Source organism: Salmo trutta, chromosome 8, assembly GCF_901001165.1.
Source record: "Salmo trutta chromosome 8, fSalTru1.1, whole genome shotgun sequence".
NCBI classification, from domain to species: domain Eukaryota; kingdom Metazoa; phylum Chordata; class Actinopteri; order Salmoniformes; family Salmonidae; genus Salmo; species Salmo trutta.
In genome coordinates, this window is record NC_042964.1 from 9,139,080 (window position 1) to 9,161,229 (window position 22,150).

At 42.7% G+C, this 22,150-nt stretch overlaps 2 protein-coding genes across 2 annotated transcripts in view; one reads left to right on the forward strand and one right to left on the reverse strand.

The window, feature by feature from the left end:
* Positions 1-927: 927 nt before the first annotated feature.
* On the reverse strand, positions 928-13,090 carry rce1a (Ras converting CAAX endopeptidase 1a). Its single transcript, XM_029759857.1, has 8 exons — positions 12,750-13,090; positions 7,050-7,152; positions 6,502-6,585; positions 6,339-6,417; positions 6,073-6,240; positions 3,533-3,604; positions 3,319-3,381; positions 928-1,639 (listed from the first exon to the last, which is right to left on the reverse strand). Exons 1-8 carry the CDS (start codon positions 12,917-12,919, stop codon positions 1,410-1,412), a joined length of 969 nt encoding a protein of 322 aa, XP_029615717.1. The 5' UTR covers positions 12,920-13,090; the 3' UTR covers positions 928-1,409.
* Positions 13,091-13,587: 497 nt separating this feature from the next.
* The window catches only part of LOC115198140 (E3 ubiquitin-protein ligase pellino homolog 2), a gene marked incomplete in the record, with an annotated part of 16,828 nt that continues 8,265 nt past the window's right edge, over positions 13,588-22,150 (forward strand). The window contains 1 exon segment of the mRNA XM_029759858.1: positions 13,588-14,053.

The window sequence follows — 22,150 nt, forward strand, 5'->3', positions numbered from 1 at the left end:
TTGAATTTACCACAGGTGGACTCCAAGTTGTAGAAACATCTAGGATGATCAATGGAAACAGGATGCACCTGAGATCAATTTCGAGTCTCCTAGCAAAGGGTCTGAATACTTATGTAAATAAGGTATCTGTTTTTTTATTTGTAATTAATGTGTAAACATTTTTTTTTTTAACTTGTCGTTATGAGGTATTGTGTGTAGATTGTTGAGGGGAAAAAAATACTTAATACATTTTAGAATAAGGCTCTAACGTAACAAAATATGGAAAAAGTCAAGGGGTCTGAATACATTCCAAATGCACTGTGGCTTGGTGTGTGTGTGTGTGTGTGTGTGTGTCCATCTGTAGAAGAATATAGACCTGTCATCTTGTCTGACATCCATATTGCAACATGTAGCAGCATGCAAAGTAGTGGTTAGATAGCATTCAAACCTACATACATACGACTACAGTACACCTGAGTCTTACAAGGGTTCAAGTCCCTTAAGGGGTTAACAGTCCGTCAACCCCACCCCACCTTAAGGTACCTCCCACTTCAATCGCTAAAGTAAAAAAGCAGTTCAAGAACAAAGAGCCATGAACATGGATAACCCTTGTAAAAGGTCAAACTGTGTGCAGCGAACAGTAGGGGCCCAGATCAGGTTCACAGTCAGGGAAAATCTCCTGGCCCTAAGAATGGTAATGTTAGCTTGGTGATTATAGGCTTCTATCGGCATGACATGGAATGGATGCTTGGAATGAGTGTCAACTAGAGTGAATAACTGAATTCAGGGCTGGGTAAAGACTGTGCACTTTGTGATCTCGCCAAACACCAATCGTCTGGTGTCTTAAAAGCCTGAGAGGAAGACTGAGAACCGTGGCTAAACTATCATGGACAACTACAGTCCAACTGTAACAACCCAACTATCCCCCACCAATAAAACACTACAGAATAGAAACATGCAGATGTTTAAATAAATAACTGTTATTCAGCATCTAGAACAGATGAAAACACTGACGTTATTGACCACCAGAATGTCTTACTACTACAGCGCCACACGTCTTGGCCAGATACGGTTCCTTTGTTGAGTCTACACGACAGACCACATATTGACTGACTGGCTAACTGACTGGCTAACTGACTGACTGCCAATGTAACCTGAACATGGGGAATGGCTGTCTAAGGTACCCTGTTGCCTCTAGCAGCATACATAGCAGAGACAGCCGATAGTACTGAATGTCCATACCTGACACAGCCTTAACCCTTCCCACCTCCCCCCAGAGAGAGCCCATCAAAGCGGGCATGACCAAAGAGCTAAAACACCCCTAGCGCTAGGACCACTTTGACCGCTCCTCCTTTTGGCTGCTGATGGATGGTAGAATCAGCGGACCGGTCCATCGAGTACAGAGGTGTGTGTGGTGGGTGGGCGTGGGATCAGGAGATGCATAGGGAGCTGGGGACAGAGGCCAGGGTGCAGACGGGGGTGGGCAGGCCGTAGTAGAGGGGGTCTGTGAGGGGGAAGAGGAGGAGGAGGAAGAGGAGGACCCCCAGCAGGTAGCAGGAGAGGATGGTGAGGCGGTGGGGGTGCTCCAGGGCCGTGCTCAGGGCAGGGAAGCCCATGTGATTACAGAAAGAGTGGCACAGCACCGGCCCCACCAGGTGACCTGAGGACAGAGAGAAAAGTAGCTAGAAATATTAAGGAAATATTAACCAATATTAGGTAGATAGAAATATTCAAGGTAACAAAATGGATGCACACACACACACACACACTTTACAACAACCAATCTGACCACAAAGAAAGAGACCCAGACAGTCCTAGCTAGTACCCACAGACCCAGACAGACCTAGCTAGTGCCCACAGACTGACAGACCTAGCTAGTGCCCACAGACTGACAGACCTAGCTAGTGCCCACAGACTGACAGACCTAGCTAGTGCCCACAGACTGACAGACCTAGCTAGTGCCCAGACAGACTGACAGACCTAGCTAGTGCCCAGACAGACTGACAGACCTAGCTAGTGCCCAGACAGACTTAGCTAGTGCCCACAGACAGACTATGCTAGTGCCCACAGACAGACTATGCTAGTGCCCACAGACAGACCTAGCTAGTGCCCACAGACAGACCTAGCTAGTGCCCACAGACAGACCTAGCTAGTGCCCACAGAGACTATGCTAGTGCCCACAGACAGACCTAGCTAGTGCCCACAGACCCAGACAGACCTAGCTAGTGCCCACAGACCCAGACAGACCTAGCTAGTGCCCACAGACCCAGACAGACCTAGCTAGTGCCCACAGACCTAGCTAGTACCCACAGACCCAGACAGACCTAGCTAGTGCCCACAGACCCAGACAGTACCCAGACCCAGACAGACCTAGCTAGTGCCCACAGACCCAGACAGACCTAGCTAGTGCCCACAGACCCAGACAGACCTAGCTAGTGCCCACAGACCCAGACAGACCCAGACAGACCTAGCTAGTGCCCACAGACCTAGCTAGTACCCACAGACCTAGCTAGTACCCACAGACCTAGCTAGTACCCACAGACCTAGCTAGTACCCACAGGCCCAGACAGACCTAGCTAGTGCCCACAGGCCCAGACAGACCTAGCTAGTGCCCACAGGCCCAGACAGACCTAGCTAGTGCCCACAGGCCCAGACAGACCTAGCTAGTGCCCACAGGCCCAGACAGACCGAGCTAGTGCCCACAGGCCCAGACAGACCGAGCTAGTGCCCACAGGCCCAGACCCAGACAGAGCTAGTGCCCACAGGCCCAGACCCAGACAGAGCTAGTGCCCACAGGCCCAGACCCAGACAGAGCTAGTGCCCACAGGCCCAGACCCAGACAGAGCTAGTGCCCACAGGCCCAGACAGACCGAGCTAGTACCCACAGACCCAGACAGACTTAGCTAGTACCCACAGACCCAGACAGACCTAACTAGTGCCCACAGGACCAGACAGACCTAGCTAGTGCCCACAGGCCCAGACAGACCTAGCTAGTGCCCACAGGCCCAGACAGACCTAGCTAGTGCCCATAGACCCAGACAGACCTAGCTAGTGCCCACAGGCCCAGACAGACCTAGCTAGTGCCCACAGGCCCAGACAGACCTAGCTAGTACCCACAGACCCAGACAGACCTAGCTAGTACCCACAGACCCAGACAGAGCTAGCTAGTGCCCACAGACCCAGACAGAGATAGCTAGTACCCACAGACCCAGACAGAGCTAGCTAGTACCCACAGACCCAGACAGACCTAGCTAGTACCCACAGACCCAGACAGAGCTAGCTAGTACCCACAGACCCAGACAGAGCTCATGTAGGTCATGTAATGTAGCTAGTACCCACCTGTTCTAATAAATATGAAGGCAGTGTAAGCTCCAAACACAGCGGTGTAGGAGAACTGGAACACTGCAACACAAACATTAACACATAGACTGTATATGATTATTAATGCTATTTATTTACAGTCAGTGGAAAAGAACACATAGCTAGGCTACAGGAGCCATCTACCACATGGGAGACAAAGTAGAAAAGCTGAAGGTAATCGGTTGGTCCTTACCTGCAGCGAGAAAGATCCCAGACACAGTGCCCTGTCTGAATCGCAGCAGTTCGATCACATGATGAAAGTGAGCTGTGAAAACAACATCTTTAGAGTTTCCGGACAAAAAAAATACGACATCATGGACAGAGTAAGAAAATAAAAAAGATGTTATCATCCAAATGTATTCACCATTTACATTTTGTTTACCACGTTTACCACTTTCACATGCATCATTTTTGCGGTACTGGTGAGAGCTACGGGGTTCATTATTTCAAATGAATTAATCTAGCGAAAACTCGTTAGAATTTTTCTTTTGTGGCAGAAAAAAACATTTCGCTTTCCAGCAGCAGCTGCATGAGGACAACTGCAAATCGTCTCGTTTGCTCCTATATTATTAAGAACACAACAGGTCAACAACAGAGGTTTAAGCCTACTGCCTTTCTGTAATATTAATATGAATAATACTATTAATAATAATAATAACAACATGAATAACAATACTAACATGAATAATAATGATACTACGAATAATCATAATATCAATAATCATAATAATAATTATAATTATAACAATAATTATAATTTATTGGATTTATGTCCAGATGCTCAAAGCACCTAAATGAGTTTAGCGAAGCCCGAAAACTAGTAAAGAAAAGCAGACTGCTTCTCTCTCTCTCGCTTTACGTTGATATGCCAGGGGTTCCATTTGCATGAAAATTATTAGTCAATAGTCAAGACACAAAACTACAGTGCCGTTGGAAAGGTTCAGACCCCTGGACTTTTTCCACATTTTGTTAGGTTACAGCCTTATTCTAAAATTCATTACATTTGTTTTTTTCCTCCACACAATACCCCATAATGACAAAGTAAAAACAGTTTAATTTTTGTTGGCTAATTTATACAAAATAAAAAACTGAAATGCAACATTTACGTAAGTATTCAGACCCTTTACTCAGTACTTTGTTGAAGCACCTTTGGCAGCGATTACAGCCTCAAGTCTTCATGGGTGTGACACTACAAGCTTGGCACACTTGTATTTGGGGGGTTTCTCACATTCTTCTCTGCAGATCCTCTCAAACTCTGTCAGGTTGGATGGGGAGCGTTGCTGCACAGCTAGTTTTAGGTCTCTCCAGAGATGTTTGATCAGGTTGAAGTCCGGGCTCTGCCTGGGCCACTCAAGGACATTCATAGACTTGTCCCGAAGCCACTCCCATGTTGTCCTGTTGGAAGGTGAACCTTCGCCCCAGTCTAAGTTCCTGAGAACTCGAACAGGTTTTCATCAAGGATCTCTGTACTTTACTCCCTTTATCTTTGCCTCGATCCTGACTAGTCTCCCAGTCCCTGTCACTGAAAAACATCCCCACAGTATGATGCTGCCACTACCACCATGGTTCATCGTAGGGATGGTGCCAGGTTTCCTCCAGGTGTGATGCTTGGCATTCAGGCCAAAGAGTTCAATCTTGGTTTCATCAGACCAGAGAATCTTGTTTCTCATGGTCTGAGAGTCTTTAAGTGCCTTTTGGCAAACTCCAAGCAGGCTGTCATGTGCGTTTTACTGAGGAGTGGCTTCCATCTGGCCACCCTACCATAAAAGGCCTGATTGGTGGAGTGCTGCAGAGATGGTTGTCCTTCTGGAAGGTTATCCCATCTCCACAGAGGAACTCTGGTGGAGGTTCTTGGTGACCTCCCTGACCAAGGCCCTTCTCCCCCGATTGCTCAGTTTGGCCTGGGCGGCCAGCTCTAGGAAGAGTCTTGGTGGTTGCCAACTTATTCCATTTAAGTATGGAGGCCAATGTGTTCTTGGGGACCTTCAATGCTACAGAAATGTTTTGGTACACTTCCCCAGATCTTTGTCTCAACAAAGTCCTGTTTTGAAGCTCTACGGACAATTCCTTCGCCCTCATGGCTTGGTTTTTGCTCTGACATGCACTGTCAACTGTGGGACCTTATATAGACAGGTGTATGCCTTTCCAAATCATGTCCAATCAATTGAATTTACCACAGGTGGACTCCAATCAAGTTGTAAAAAGATCAAGAATGATCAATGGGAACAGGATGCACCTGAGCTCAATTTCAAATCTCATAACAAAGCATCTGAATATCTTTGTAAATAATGTATTTTTGTTTTGTTTGTAATAAATTACCAAACATTTCTAAAAACCTGTTTTCGCTTTGTCATTATGGGGTATTGTGTATAGATTGCTGAGATTTATTTTTATTTAATCCATTTTAGAATAAGGCTGTAACGTAACAAAATTGGAAAAAGTTAAGGGGTCTGAATACTTCCTGAAGGCACTGTATGTGTTGGCTGCAGTTGTAGCACCCCTATAGCATCAATATTTATGTAGGTCAAAATGGCAGAAGGTGTTCTTATTGACTCGCAGACATTAACTGACATGACACATACATTAAAGGGGTTGCTCTAATTTAATGGAATGAAATGCTGCTAAATCCAATACATTATTTGTTCAATTCAGTTGGGGTTGAGGCAAGCAGATTTTTCTAAATGCAAACCAGATCTAGACGATCCCGCGGTGCAGTATGTTGATGGGACTTACCTACTCCGAAGAAGAGGGGACAGGTCAACATGGCAGTGGAGGGACTGGCGCAGGGTACCAGCATGGGCAGCATACAAGCCCTGAACACCAGCTCCTCAGTCAGAGGGGCCACCACCTGGTTCCTCAGCCAGCGCATGTCCCTGAGGCACAGAGCCCAGAACCATGGGTCTGTTGGAGTGGGGGGAGGGGGAGAGAGAGAGATGGTCTCCAGGATAACGCAGTAATAACCATATTGGGTGAATAATCATCTCTAGACAGTCTCTCACCAAGGGCCACTCGTATCCCATCCATGAAGCCCCAGGGGCAGTCCATAGCCAGTTGGATGAGAGGGCCAAGAAACAGAACCTACCAGAGCAAAGGTCAGAGGTTAACTGCTGTAGGTCAGACAATACCAAAAGTATATCTACAACAGTCTGTTGTGTCTGTTACCATGGTGAGCAGCAGAGGCAGTATGATGGCTGGGATGAGGCCCTCGAAGCGAATGCCCATCAGAGCCAGCAACGACGGGCCGGGCTATAGGGGAACAAGAGAAGTATGGATGGAATTCATGGAAATGTTCTCATGTGTATAACACTCCATGAACAGACCGGGAAATAGGCTGTAATCAGCTGTTATCCTGTGCCCCTGCCTTAAAGGAACTGGTTGTGTCATGCATCTTTGTCCAGATAATGGATTGCAATGTATCAAGTCCATTATAGGCCAGGGCAAGAGGTTTCTTGGAAAGCTGGCTACGGTGTAGTTGTACTGTATTGGAGTAAGCTGCTCTACCTTTTCTAATACAGTAGATAAATGTGACGCACTAAGCTAATATAACCCATTGTTTCCCCATATAAAACTACAGCAGTCTGCTATTCAAAGGCACTTGAAAGCATCAACACAGACTCAGCTGTCATTTCCAATCATGAGCTTTGTCATCTAATAGCAGTTGGCCTATAGCAGTCGGCCTATAGCTGAGACAGCGTGGCGTAGAGACTCACCATCACACCAGTGTACACCTTCCATGTCCACACGAAGACAGGCGACAAGGCAGACACGATCAGGACACTGGTGAAGCGCCTCTTGATAACGGCCGGGTGGTCCCTGGGGGCAGGCACGTGATGCACACACAGGAGATACATGTCAACATTACATTCTGTAAACAAACCAGCCCCTCAAGGAGCAAGAACACTGCAATTAAGCAGGAAACTAAATAAATAAGCCCTCTGGTTCAGTTTGCTTGCTAATGTACCAGCAAATAATGAAAGGCTAGCAGACTGCTGCAGGGAAATTCCACAGTAACAGAATTACACTGACACTCAGAATTTTTACTTTAAAATGTATACCAAACACAAACCATTGATTTCAAAGTTTAACAAACCATATAACTCTATGCACAACTCATTTTAACAATTTACCCTGAACATTTTATAAAAACATACGTTTGGTAACAGAATAAACATTTGAGAGATGCTATAGTAATTCTGTTACCAAACTTTGCATCTGCACTAGCCCAAAAGCCGGCAGATGGCGATATTGAGTCATTTCATCTTACGGTCCAAAGGGAATGAATGCGACACTGTTATTCTCATTGAAAACCAGTCTAAGAAGTGGTAGATCTGTTCCATTTCTATGCTTCCCGTTCTAAAGTTTGGTTTTGGCATCTTTTACTTTCGGTTTTGTACACCAGCTCAAACAACTGAAAATACTATATTTTTGGTCAAGGAAAATATATTTCACAGCGGTTTAGAAGGTACAATGATTCTCTACACTATACTTGCTTGTTTTGACAAACTGAAATTTAGGTTGAACTATTTGAATTTTTAGCAACCAGGAAACGGCGGAGCGATTTCTGCATATTGCACCTTTAAATACATATCAAACCACATTTTATTTGTCAAATGCGCTGAATACAACAGATGTAGACCCGATTTAAATATGAGAAGATGTCATGGTTTGTTTTAGCCTTTCAGTTCATCTTTAATAGAAAATGACTCAAGTGAAAGTGAAAGTGTACTTGAGTAAAATTATCTGGTTTTAAATGTACTTAAATACAGTGGTAGAAAAAGTACAAAATTGTCATACTTTGGTAAAAGTATCAAGTATAAGTAAATGCTATACATCAAATTCCTTTTATTGAGCAAACCAGACGGCACAATCTTCTTGTTTTTTATTTTACGGACAGACGGGCAAACTGCAACACTCAGACTTAATTTACAAACGCATTATGTGTTTAGTGAGGCCACCAGATCAGAGGCAGTAGGGATGACAACGCTCTATATTGATAGGTGGGTGAATTGGACCATATTCCTGTGCTGCCTGAGCATTCTAAATGTAACTAGTACTTTTGGGTCTCAGGGAAAATGTATTGGAGTAAAAAGCACATATTTTCTTTAGGAAAGTAGTGGAGTAAAAGTTTAAAAAATATATATAAATAGTGAAGTACAGATACACCACTGTTCACTCTAAACAGAAAACGCACATGGCAGTTTGTATTGGACAAATTCAGGAAGGTCCCTCCCAGTTTCGTTTACTCTGTTTGGTTCTTAAACGGTTTACATAATGAATAAGCTTCCACCCCTAGTATGATAGTTTCAAAATAAAAAGGTGGCTGCAACCTGATTGGCTGAACGCGATATGCAACATCTGGGACTAGCATTAGCTATTCTAGCATGGTGGAGGAAAATGGGGTTTCATAAAGAAAGTCGCATATTTTCCCCGCTTTATTTCGCCTTCTCACCATTTGTATTTATTATGGATCCCCATTAGCTCCTGCCAAGGCAGCAGCTACTCTTTCTTGGGTCCAGCAAAAATTAAGTCAGTAATACACATTATATAACAACTTTTAAACATTAAAATACATTTTACAACAGATTTCACAATACAATAAGTGTGCCCCCTCCGGTCACTAGTGTACTACAACACACTATCCAGGTGTACATGTGTGTATAGTTTGTTTGTATATGTGTGTATATGTACCTGTGTGTATATGTACCTGTGTGTGTGACTTTTCAGTCTTCGCTGTTCCATAAGGTGTATTTTTATCTGTTTTAAAAAAAAATCTGATTCTACTGCTTGCATCAGTTACCTGATGTGGAATAGAGTTCCATGTAGTCATGGCTCTATGAGGTACTGTGCGCCTCCCATAGTCTGTTCTGGACTTGGTGACTGTGAAGAGACCTCTGGTGGCATGTGTTGTGGCGCATGCATTGGTATCCGAACTGTGTCCTAGTCAATCTCTCCTCTACATTGAACCATGATTGACATGCATATTATTAATGTTAGCTGTACATGTACATTTAAGAGCCAGCCGTGTGTCCTGTTCTGGGCCAGGTGTAATTTTTCCCAAGTCCTTCTTTGTGGCACCTGACCACACAACTGGGCAGTAGTCCAGGTGCAACAAATCTAGGGCCTGCCTTGTTTATCTTTAATAATGGAACACTAGTCACTAGGGATGCACGATATATCGGTATCGGACGATATTAGCTAAAAATGCCAACATCGGCATCGGTCCGATGTGAAAAATCGATGTCAAAGCTGACGTGCATACCTATATAACGTAGGTAGATGACGTAATGACGGCATGAAAAATACAGCGCTACACAGAAAAGCAGAAAAATACTAAGCGCACACTTCAAACAAGTAAACAAGTTCAAGTCGAGCAGTCATTTGAAAGAGTAAGAACATTTCAGTGAGACAACTCAAAGGCGAAATCCATTAAGGCCAAGATAATGGAATTCATTTCCCTTGACAATCAACCGTTCTCTGTCAAGGATGATGTTGGTATTTGAAAACTGGTCGAGCACCTCAAGCCCCGGTACACACTACCAAGTAGGCGCTATTTTTCAGATGTTGCCCTACCGGAGTTACACAATATTGCTGAAACGCACATTCATGAGCTACTTGCTATGGGCGTCACTGCTATTAGCTTCACGACTGACATTTGGACCAGCGATGTCAACCCCATGAGTATGCTGAGTCTGACAGCACAGTGGGTCGACAAGGATTTCGTACTCAGGAAAGCCTTATTGCATGCTCAAGAATGTCCTGGTTCTCATACCGCTGCAGCCATTTCAATGGCATTTGAGAACGTTTGATACTTGGAAACATGAACACTCCTAGCTCCATTCGAAGAACTGACTCGAGAAATAAGCTAATCAACTGCGTCTGCAGCAGACGTGGTACCCTCTGTCATGGCATTGAAATGCCTGCTCAACAAAACTGTCCACACAGACCGTGGAGTTAAAACTTGCAAAAGTACTCTACAAGAGGCTGTGAACAAGCGATTCGGTGGCATTCTCTCTGAGCCTTTTTACTGTGTCCCCACCATGCTCGATGCTAGGTACAAGGACCGCTTGGCATTCTCTCAGTCAGCTTCATGAGGTAGTCACCTGGAATGCATTTCAATTAACAGGTGTGCCATGTTCAAAGTTAATTTGTATTTGAGCCAATCAGTTGTGTTGTGACAAGGTAGGGGTGGTATACAGAAGATAGCCCTATTTGGTAAAAGACCAAGTCCATATTATGGCAAGAACAGCTCAAATAAGCAAAGAGAAACAACAGTCCATCATTACTTTAAGACATGAAGGTCAGTCAATATTAGAGGTCGACCGATTATGATTTTTCAACGCTGATAATTGGACGACCAAAAAAGCCGATACCGATTAATTAGGCAATTTATATATATATATAATAATGACAATTACAACAATACTGAATGAGCACTTTTATTTTTACTTAATATAATACATAAATAAAATCAATTTAGTCTCAAATAAATAATGAAACATGTTCAATTTGGTTTAAATAATGCAAAAACAATGCTGGAGAAGAAAGTAAAAGTGCAATATGTGCCATGTAAAAAGCTAACGTTTAAATTCCTTGCTGAGAACATGAGAACATATGAAAGCTGGTTAATCATGAGTCTTCAATATTCCCAGTTAAGAAGTTTTAGGTTGTAGTTATTATAGGACTGTTTCTCGCTATATACCATTTGTATTTCATATACCTTTGACTATTGGATGTTCTTATAGGCACTATAGTATTGCCAGCCTAATCTCGGGAGTTGATAGGCTTGAATTCATAAACAGCGCTGTGCTTCAAGCATTGCGAAGAGCTGCTGGCAAACACAGGAAAGTGCTGTTTGAATGAATGCTGCTGCTTACCACCGCTCAGTCAGACTGCTCTATCAAATATCAAATCATAGACTTAATTATAATATAATAAACACACAGAAATACAAGCCGTAGGTCATTAATATGGTCAAATCCGGAAACTATCATTTCGAAAATAAAACGTTTATTCTTTCAGTGAAATACAGAACCGTTCAGTATTTTATTGAACGGATGGCAACCCTAAGTCTAAATATTGCTGTTACATTGCACAACCTTGAATGTTATGTCATAATTATGTAAAATTCTGGCAAATTAATTACGGTCTTTGTTAGGAAGAAATGGTCTTCACACAGTTTGCAACGAGCCAGGCGACCCAAACTGCTGCATATACCCTGACTCTGCTTGCACTGAACGCAAGAGAAGTGACACAATTTCCCTAGTTAAAAGAAATTCATGTTAGCAGGCAATATTAACTAAATATGCAGGGTAAAAAAAAAAATACAGTACTTGTGTATTGATTTTAAGAAAGGCATTGATGTTTATGGTTTGGTACACATTGGTGCAACGATTGTACTTTTTTCGCGAATGCGCTTTTGTTAAATCACCAGTTTGTCGAAGTTGAAGTAGGCTGTGATTCGATGATAAATGAACAGGCACCGCATTTATTATATGCAATGCAGGACAAGCTTGTTAAACTAGTAATATAATCAACCAGTGATTATGTTAAGATTGATTGTTTTTTTACAAGATAAGTTTAATGCTAGCTAGCAACTTAACGTGGCTCCTTGCTGCACTAGGCAAGTCAGTTAAGAACAAATTCTTATTTACAATGATGGCCTATGAACTGCCTTGTTCAGGGGCAGAACAACAGGTTTTTACCTTGTCAGATCGGGGATTTGATCTAGCAGCCTTTCAGTTACTGGTCCAACGCGCTAACCACTAGGTTACCTGCCACCCCGCACTCTGTGCCTTACTGTTATACATGTCGTCCAGATCACATTGGCATTTAGCAAGCTCTGCGTTTTCATCTTCATTTAAATCAAGTTTATTGCTCAGCCTGTTAATATCAACAATAATATCCATCTGCTTGGATAATCTTTTCTGAGCTAGCATTTTACTAGTAGTGAAGGCATTTTACCAGTAGTGATGACAATTCTGAATTTAATCATTTCCCATTTGTTAGCAGAAGAGCAGAATCGAGGCAGATCTCTCTGATAAGTGCTTTAGACTAACTAAATGACGCATTACTTAAAAGAAAATAGTTACATTTCAAGTATGCTTTAGAAAATCCACTATTTATATGTAAACGACTCAATAACGCCATCTGCTGGCCTTTGGGCATTTTTGTTGAAATGACTATGTAAATTGTTCAGAGTAGTATGGCTTGTTCAACTTTGAAATAGATGTTTTTGGTTTGGCATACATTTAAGTGAAACAATGGAGATTCAGCGTAATTCCGTTACCATGGAATTGCTCTGCACGAAAGCCATGCTAGGTAGTTATCCGCCGACAAGCTGGCAAACTAGCACTTCCGTATGTCTATAGAATCATCCACGAATCAAGAAAGCAAAGAAATACGAGGCTTACCTTGGCAAATCACTTCTCCACACGTATAAGCTCCCAACGTAGGAGCAGGCAAGCAGCAAACATGACAGAACAGACACCCAGCATATTCCGTCAGGAGGGATAAACTCGCCATTGCTGCTCCACATTTGGTTTGACATAAGAGTTGGCGTTAAATCGTCATCCTCTACCATGGCGAGGGTACAGAGTCAATGGTTGTGTTTCAACAAAGATATTATGCCGTGGTTTGATAATTCCTTGACCACCTTAATTCGTGAAAAAATATACCTAAACGCGAGCTGAGAAGAATGTCAGTTCATGCTCGCTCACATAACATATCCTGGGCGCTGTAATTGAACGTCATCACGTGGCGTCAGACGCACGCCTTCCCGTGACACATACGTCAGCCGCACGCCTTCCGGTGACACATTCGAATGTTAGGACTGTATAACAGGAGTTTAATGACAGCCAATTAACAAAACATCATTAAGGAATGTTTGTATTAGAGCAATTTATTCCTTTTTCCCCCACGTTTTATTAAGCGAACGCAAATCATAACCCTACATGCAAATGTTCTTCATTTTATTCTAGGCCTACTTTAACATTTTTTTATACATTATTATTAATATAATTTACATATTTACCCATAAGTAGCAAGAAATTACCTTTTTTTGCCTTGAGGAAAGGTAGCATGTGTTTCTCAGCAAGTCAACAGCTTGCTCATTCTTCAAATTTACAGCCACTTATCATATCTCCCTAGAATATAGAGCAGTGAGGTGTTTCTGAAAAAAACTAAAACATTGTCATTCACACAGACTAATCTACACACTGCCTATGCTACTGTACCTGCCTGAAGCGAGCCTTTTTTTACAGTAGCTTGCCTACTGTACAGTACAAGTACCACGCGCGGGCAGTATTCAGCAGATAGCTGGAGCCAGCACGTTGTGCGAATCTGAAGACGGCTTTACGCAATAGTCGCGGAATCCTGACCAACTGCAGAGACGCATTAACGTGGGCGATGGTGGATCCGTATGACTACTGAGTTTTTACCAAAGGAGAGCAGCGCTAGAGAGAGATGGGCGTGACAACCGGGTGTCTGGACCACGACTAGTCTCCAGGGGGAAAGAGCATCTCGCAGTCTCCAATGTACCCGATGACAACGGAGAGGCAATGCCGACTGTCCGGTCCAGTGGTTGTTCCATCCAATTTACCTTAGCAGGTGGTCTTTTAACAACGGCACGACGCCCGATATTGAGGCCACACGGGGATTGACACAATCTAAAAAGGAATAAAACATCTAACGGACCTACTTCGGAAAACATCAGCGGGTATTTATTGATTCATTTGGCTACCTGTTCAATTACTGGCCATCGATGTTGATTTGGGTGCTGAAGTGGGGTGACAATTGGCTGGTCGTGTGCTTTTTTTCTTCTTTTGTTACATTCATGACACGATGCTAGGAGATAGGATAGCCTATTTTGTTGTCCGTGCGTGTGTGCTTGCGTGCGTGGTGATGTCTTACATTGTAGTATTTATTGTCTGTGCAGTGGATTCCCTTGTGTACTTCCCTGCCTCATAGACTGCTGTGCTATGGAGCCGAGAAACGTTGAACAAAGAACAACATATTACAATGGATAGGCTGTTAAAATAGACACTAACCTCATTAAGTTTAAAGATACTGTAATAAACAGACCATCACTTTCCACCGTAATAACATTTAATGACATTTTTGATGTTATAATAACATAACAACATGTTTTCATATAGCTTCATATATTTTTTTCAGTGATGGTTGTTTCAGCAAGCCTATACGTACATTTAACAAAGGTTGTTATAGCTACAATATTTATAACCAACGGAAATGTCATCATCCATACTGTTACGGCTGTGATTATTTAAAGTCAAATGACAAGTCATTTTTAACACAACTGCATCTCCTTGGTTATAGCCATCATAGACGACCGTTGTGAGTGTGACAGAGGGAGACGCAATCCTCTGCAATCTGCCCGTTGAAGGCACAGAACCAGCCATGAGCATTTTCTCATCGCTCAAATCAGTGTGTAGCTAGTTGGTTTACATTACATATCAAAATATGTCTAGCTTAGCCTTATTGCAGAACCGAAGGGCTTTGTGCATAGTTATTTATTCTGATTATTGGTGCTTGGCAAATGATGTTCTTTGGGAAGGCCTGCTTGATGAGACAGGCGTGATGATAATGGGGACCAAGATGGCTCACATACTTTGGAGTACAAGTACACAGTGTGGAACCTGGAAGTGTGTCAACATTATGTAAGAACAATTATTGAGCATGTTTGGTTCCTTTAGGACCTCTTGTCCAACACACAAACGTATTGTGAAGTTCTTACGATAAGCTGTATAGGTAGGTTGAACAGATCAATTCATAGATCTAGAAATAAACTCAAGCCTCAGTCTAAGAAATCAGTGTTAATTTGCCATATACTGTATTGTGTGCACAGCATAACACACACACACACACACACACACACACACACACACACACACACACACACACACACACACACACACACACACACACACACACACACACACACACTCATGATTCAACAACATGTTTTGAGACACACTCATTTTCAATTTGTGTGCACCATAACCAGTCTCCTATTCCCCATGATGTACAGTAGTCTTGTTAAAGAGGCCTCAGTGTTCTCTTGTTGTGTCCTTAATAGAGCCTACTGGGAGCCTGTCTGTTTTGTTTCTCCTTCTCCACTGTTTACTCCTCCTCTTCCTCATTAATACTGTTTATAACTTCATTAATACTGTTTATAACCACATTAATATGGTTTACAACTTAATTAATAAGGTTCACACCTCTATTAGTACTGTTTACAACTTAATTAATGCTGTGTACAACTACATTAATGCTGTTTACAACTTAATTAATATGTTTTAGAACTTCACTAATACTGTTTAGAACGACATTAATACTCTTTGCAACTTAATTAATAATATTTACAACTTAATTAATGCTGTTTACAACTTCATTAATACTGTTTACAACTTCATTAATGCTATTTACAACTTAATTAATGCTGTTTACAACTTAATTAATACTGTTTACAACTTAATTAATGTTGTTTAGAACTACATTAATGCTGTTTACAAGTACATTAATACTGTTTACAACTTAATTAATACTGTTTACGACTTAATGAATACTGTTTAGAACTACATTAATACTGTTTACAATTTCATTAATACTGATTACAACTTAATTAATACTGTTTAGAACTACATTAATGCTGTTTACAACTACATTAATACTGTTTACAACTTCATTAATACTGTTTACAACTTAATTAATACTGTTTAGAACTACATAAATACTGTTTACAACTTAATTAATACGGTTTACAACTTCATTAATACTGTTTACAACTGTATTAATACTGTTTACAGCTACAGTAATACTGTTTACAACTTAATTAATACTGTTTACAACTTTATTAATACTGTTTACAACTACATGAATATTGTTTACAACTTAATTAATACTGTTTACAGCTTTATTAATACTGTTTACAACTGCATTAATACTGTTTACAACTATATTAATGCTGTTTACAACTACATTAATACGGTTTACAACTACATTAATACGGTTTACAACTTAATTAATACTGTTTACAGCTTTATTCATACTGTTTACAACTTCATTAATACTGTTTACAACTTCATTAATACTGTTTACAACTTTATTAATACTGTTTACAACTACATTAATACTGTTTACAACTTCATTAATACTGTTTACAACTACATTAATACTGTTTACAACTATATTAATGCTGTTTACAACTACATTAATACTGTTTACAACTATATTAATGCTGTTTACAACTACATTAATACTGTTTACAACTACATTAATACTGTTTACAACTACATTAATACTGTTTACAACTTAATTAATACTGTTTACAGCTTTATTAATACTGTTTACAACTTCATTAATACTGTTTACAACTTAATTAATACTGTTTACAGCTTTATTAATACTGTTTACAGCTTTATTAATACTGTTTACAACTTCATTAATACTGTTTACAACTTAATTAATACTGTTTACAGCTTTATTAATACTGTTTACAACTTCATTAATACTGTTTACAACTTCATTAATACTGTTTACAGCTTTATTAATACTGTTTACAACTACATTAATACGCTTTACAACTATATTAATGCTGTTTACAACTTCAAAGAGCAAATACAGACAACCATAATTTTTTACATTTATTTAACCTTTATTTAAGACAAGTCAGTTAAGAACAAACTCTTACTTACAATGATGGCCTACCCCGGCCAAACCCTAACCCGGACAACGCTGGGCCAATTGTGCACTGCCCTATGAGTAAGTTCCTTACACTAAAACAGAATCCCACTTAAAATGCCTTATTAAATGGACTATTGTCTTCTGTCTGCAGTCACAGATGAATCCTGCATGACTGATGCTTACTCATACAGACCGCTAGCTGGTTATCTGCTGTGACACGTGGGGGAGAGAGAGAGAGATGGAGGGAGGGAGGGAAGGGGGAGAGAGAGAGAGAGAGAGATGGAGGGAGGGGGGGAGAGAGGATGAGTCAGAATGGCTGTGGAGAGTGTGTGTGGTAGAGGTAGAGAGGTGGTGAGGTAACAGAGCAGCCCACCTTTGTCTTCCTGTAGAGGTGGAGAGGTGGTGAGGTAACAGAGCAGCCCACCTTTGTCTTCCTGTAGAGGTGGAGAGGTGGTGAGGTAACAGAGCGGCCCACCTTTGTCTTCCTGTAGAGGTGGAGAGGTGGTGAGGTAACAGAGCGGCCCACCTTTGTCTTCCTGTAGAGGTGGAGAGGTGGTGAGGTAACAGAGCGGCCCACCTTTGTCTTCCTGTAGAGGTGGAGAGGTGGTGAGGTAACAGAGCAGCCCACCTTTGTCTTCCTGTAGAGGTGGAGAGGTGGTGAGGTAACAGAGCAGCCCACCTTTGTCTTCCTGTAGAGGTAGAGAGGTGGTGAGGTAACAGAGCAGCCCACCTTTGTCTTCCTGTAGAGGTAGAGAGGTGGTGAGGTAACAGAGCGGCCCACCTGTGTCTTCCTGTAGAGGTGGAGAGGTGGTGAGGTAACAGAGCAGCCCACCTTTGTCTTCCTGTAGAGGTGGAGAGGTGGTGAGGTAACAGAGCAGCCCACCTTTGTCTTCCTGTAGAGGTGGAGAGGTGGTGAGGTAACAGAGCAGCCCACCTGTGTCTTCCTGTAGAGGTAGAGAGGTGGTGAGGTAACAGAGCAGCCCATCTTTGTCTTCCTGTAGAGGTAGAGAGGTGGTGAGGTAACAGAGCAGCCCACCTTTGTCTTCCTGTAGAGGTAGAGAGGTGGTGAGGTAACAGAGCAGCCCACCTTTGTCTTCCTGTAGAGGTGGAGAGGTGGTGAGGTAACAGAGCAGCCCACCTTTGTCTTCCTGTAGAGGTGGAGAGGTGGTGAGGTAACAGAGCAGCCCACCTGTGTCTTCCTGTAGAGGTGGAGAGGTGATGAGGTAACAGAGCGGCCCACCTTTGTCTTCCTGTAGAGGTGGAGAGGTGATGACGTAACAGAGCGGCCCACCTTTGTCTTCCTGTAGAGGTGGAGAGGTGGTGAGGTAACAGAGCGGCCCACCTTTGTCTTCCTGTAGAGGTGGAGAGGTGATGAGGTAACAGAGCGGCCCACCTTTGTCTTCCTGTAGAGGTGGAGAGGTGGTGAGGTAACAGAGCGGCCCACCTTTGTCTTCCTGTAGAGGTGGAGAGGTGGTGAGGTAACAGAGCAGCCCACCTTTGTCTTCCTGTAGAGGTGGAGAGGTGGTGAGGTAACAGAGCGGCCCACCTTTTTCTTCCTGTAGAGGTGGAGAGGTGGTGAGGTAACAGAGCGGCCCACCTTTGTCTTCCTGTAGAACCAGAGGGGTCAAGCAGGTAGGTGGAGGTGGCAATAACACAGAGAGGAGATCAAAAAAATGTTTTACCTACCGGCAAAATATTATGAAGTCTTTAGGGGAACCTTAGGCCAAGTGTAGACCGAACCCATTTGAACCATTTAAGATATGAACCATTTGAGATATGAGCCCAGTTGAACCATTTCAGATATGAACCCAGTTGAACCATTTGAGATATGAACCCAGTTAAACCATTTGAGATATGAACCCAGTTGAACCATTTGAGATATGAACCCATTTGAACCATTTGAGATATGAACCCATTTGAACCATTTGAGATATGAACCCAGTAGAACCATTTGAGATATGAACCCAGTTGAACCATTTGAGATATTAACCCAGTTGAACCATTTGAGATATGAACCCATTTGAACCATTTGAGATATGAACCCATTTGAACCATTTGAGATATGAACCCAGTTGAACCATTTGAGATATTAACCCAGTTGAACCTGACAAAGAGTAGTCTCAAAGGAAGAGAATGTGCTGCAACTCTGAATCCCTATCTGTAAACAAGCAAAAAGGTACTTTGAACCAAAGATGTATCACCTAAAAAGAACTGACAAAGAGACCGTAATGCAACTTTGAAGGGAAATAAACAGTGTTATCAATGAAAGAGGGAACCTTTCCAAGAGGATGGAGGTAGAACGTTGACTAAGGTATAGTATGGCATGGATGTTGGCCCTGGTAATGGATGTTACTGTTGTTGTTGTTTTCAAAGGCATCCTCTATTGCTACAATCTGTGTGTCAGCTTAACGTGAAATGAGGATTTGTCTCCTTCTATTATCTAGTGTAGAACATTGAGTGGTTTTCCTAACCTGATTAGGTGGAACCCTCATAAAAGTTGATGAAAGGAGAAAGGAAACACAGACACACACACACACACACTTTACCTCTCTCTCTCTGAGGTGCTATGCTGTCCCCTCCACTGACTGTATACCCAGACAGGGCCAGTGAGGGCCAGACAGGACCGAAGGACATTCTACTCCATCATAACACATACTGCATCACACAACACCAGTCGGTAGCAGACTGTCTCAGGTAGGGCCATTAGTACACAACACCAGTCAGTCACAGACAGTCTCAGGTAGGGCCATTAGTACACAACACCGGTCAGTCACAGACAGTCTCAGGTAGGGCCATTAGTACACAACACCAGTCAGTCACAGACAGTCTCAGGTAGGGCCATTAGTACACAACACCGGTCAGTCACAGACAGTCTCAGGTAGGGCCATTAGTACACAACACCGGTCAGTCACAGACAGTCTCAGGTAGGGCCATTAGTACACAACACCAGGCAGTCACAGACAGTCTCAGGTAGGGCCATTAGTACACAACACCAGTCAGTCACAGACAGTCTCAGGTAGGGCCATTAGTACACAACACCAGTCAGTCACAGACAGTCTCAGGTAGGGCCATTAGTACACAACACCAGTCAGTCACAGACAGTCTCAGGTAGGGCCATTAGTACACAACACCGGTCAGTCACAGACAGTCTCAGGTAGGGCCATTAGTACACAACACCAGTCAGTCACAGACAGTCTCAGGTAGGGCCATTAGTACACAACACCAGTCAGTCACAGACAGTCTCAGGTAGGGCCATTAGTACACAACACCGGTCAGTCACAGACAGTCTCAGGTAGGGCCATTAGTACACAACACCAGTCAGTCACAGTCTCAGGTAGGGCCATTAGTACACAACACCGGTCAGTCACAGACTGTCTCAGGTAGGGCCATTAGTACACAACACCGGTCAGTCACAGACAGTCTCAGGTAGGGCCATTAGTACACAACACCGGTCAGTCACAGTCTCAGGTAGGGCCATTAGTACACAACACCAGTCAGTCACAGTCTCAGGTAGGGCCATTAGTACACAACACCAGTCAGTCACAGTCTCAGGTAGGGCCATTAGTACACAACACCAGTCAGTCACAGTCTCAGGTAGGGCCATTAGTACACAACACCAGTCAGTCACAGACAGTCTCAGGTAGGGCCATTAGTACACAACACCGGTGCTATCAGGATTTGTAGGTGTCTGCCTCAATAACAGGTGACACCTTGGCTACCATAGACCATGACCGACCAGTGACTGGCAATCAATGCCATAACACAAGGTGAGCCAATAGCATAGTATGTTCTCATGTGCCTGTGCACACAGCATAGGCTAGATAGCCTCTATCAGCTGGCATCGGGCAAAGTCAGGTATCGAGGTAGTGATATGAACGTCAACATACAGTAGATTTACTGTTTATCTCATGCCAAACATCTTGCTTTTCTTAGCAAGGTACCACATCTAAGTCCCTCGCTTGTTTCCATCTTTGCCTCTGGAATCGGAGAGACCACGACAGTATGGTCATCAGCAGCTCAGATTTATTCACTGTGATATTCAGCGTCAGGGAGAAGCTGTCTCTAGTCAATAACATGGAATGCACTACAGTGATAACCCTAATACTACAAGCAATGATAGTGGCGCTACTGTGCAAACATCAGTACCACTGCTACGAATGATAAACCACAAACAATAACTGAACTGATATCCCAACCTCTAGAATTGTATACTACTGATATGATAGTGACAAAGAAAATTCAGATATGGAAGAATATTAAAAAATATGTTTTTTAAATGGCTAAAGAGGAGAAAAATATGATCAATGTTGCGAGGAATTCATAATTTATTCCTGAGATCATTTCCTGGTGTATATATTTAGCTCTCTGTTCATGTATAACTGGATGGAGATGGAAGAGCTGCACCCCTCTCTCTCTCTTTCTCTCTTTTTCTCTTTCTTTCTTTCTCTCTCTCTCTCTTTCCCTCTTTCCCTTTCTCTCTCCTTCTCTTTCACTCTTTCTTTCTCTCTTTTTCTCTCTTTTTCTCTCTTTTTCTCTCTCTCTCTCTCTCACTCTCGCTCTCTCTCTCTCACTCTCTTTTCTCTCTGTCTCTCTGTCTCTCTCTCTCTCTCTCTCTCTCTCTCTCTCTCTCTCTCTCTCTCTCTCTCTCTCTCTCTCTCTCTCTCTCTCTCGCTTTTCTCTCTCTCACCCACACACACTTACACTAACCCTTCCCCTGCAGTAGGAGGAGAGAGAATTGTGGGTGAATTGTGGTAGAAGGAGGGAGGGAGAAATTTAGAGAGCCAGAGAGGGGGAGTTACGGTTGAAAAATGTTGTTAATAAAACCAACCAAAGGTAATATAATAAATGTTAGATAACATTGTGATACCCTGTGTAATAACTGCAATGGAAACCTTGAAACATGTTTTCCTTTGTGTCTATTGACCAGTGTACTATCCGTGGTAGTTAGTCCTTTCAGCTCCTATAGCCACCATACAGTCTTTTACAGGGGACTGCATCTCTCTCTCTCTCTCTCTCTCTCTCTCTCTACCTTCTCTCTCTCTCTCTCCTCTCTCTCTCTCTCTCTCTCTCCTCTCTCTCTCTCTTCTCTCTCCTCTCTCTCTCTGTCTCT

Coding starts and splice junctions, on each gene's coding strand:
- rce1a (XM_029759857.1), bottom strand. CDS start 12,919: ATGGTAGAGGATGACGATTTAACGCCAACTCTTATGTCAAACCAAATG. Junction 6,586..7,049: donor AGGTGTACACTGGTGTGATG/GTGAGTCTCTAC, acceptor GTTCCCCTATAG/CCCGGCCCGTCGTTGCTGGC. Junction 1,640..3,318: donor CTTCATATTTATTAGAACAG/GTGGGTACTAGC, acceptor CTCTGTCCTCAG/GTCACCTGGTGGGGCCGGTG.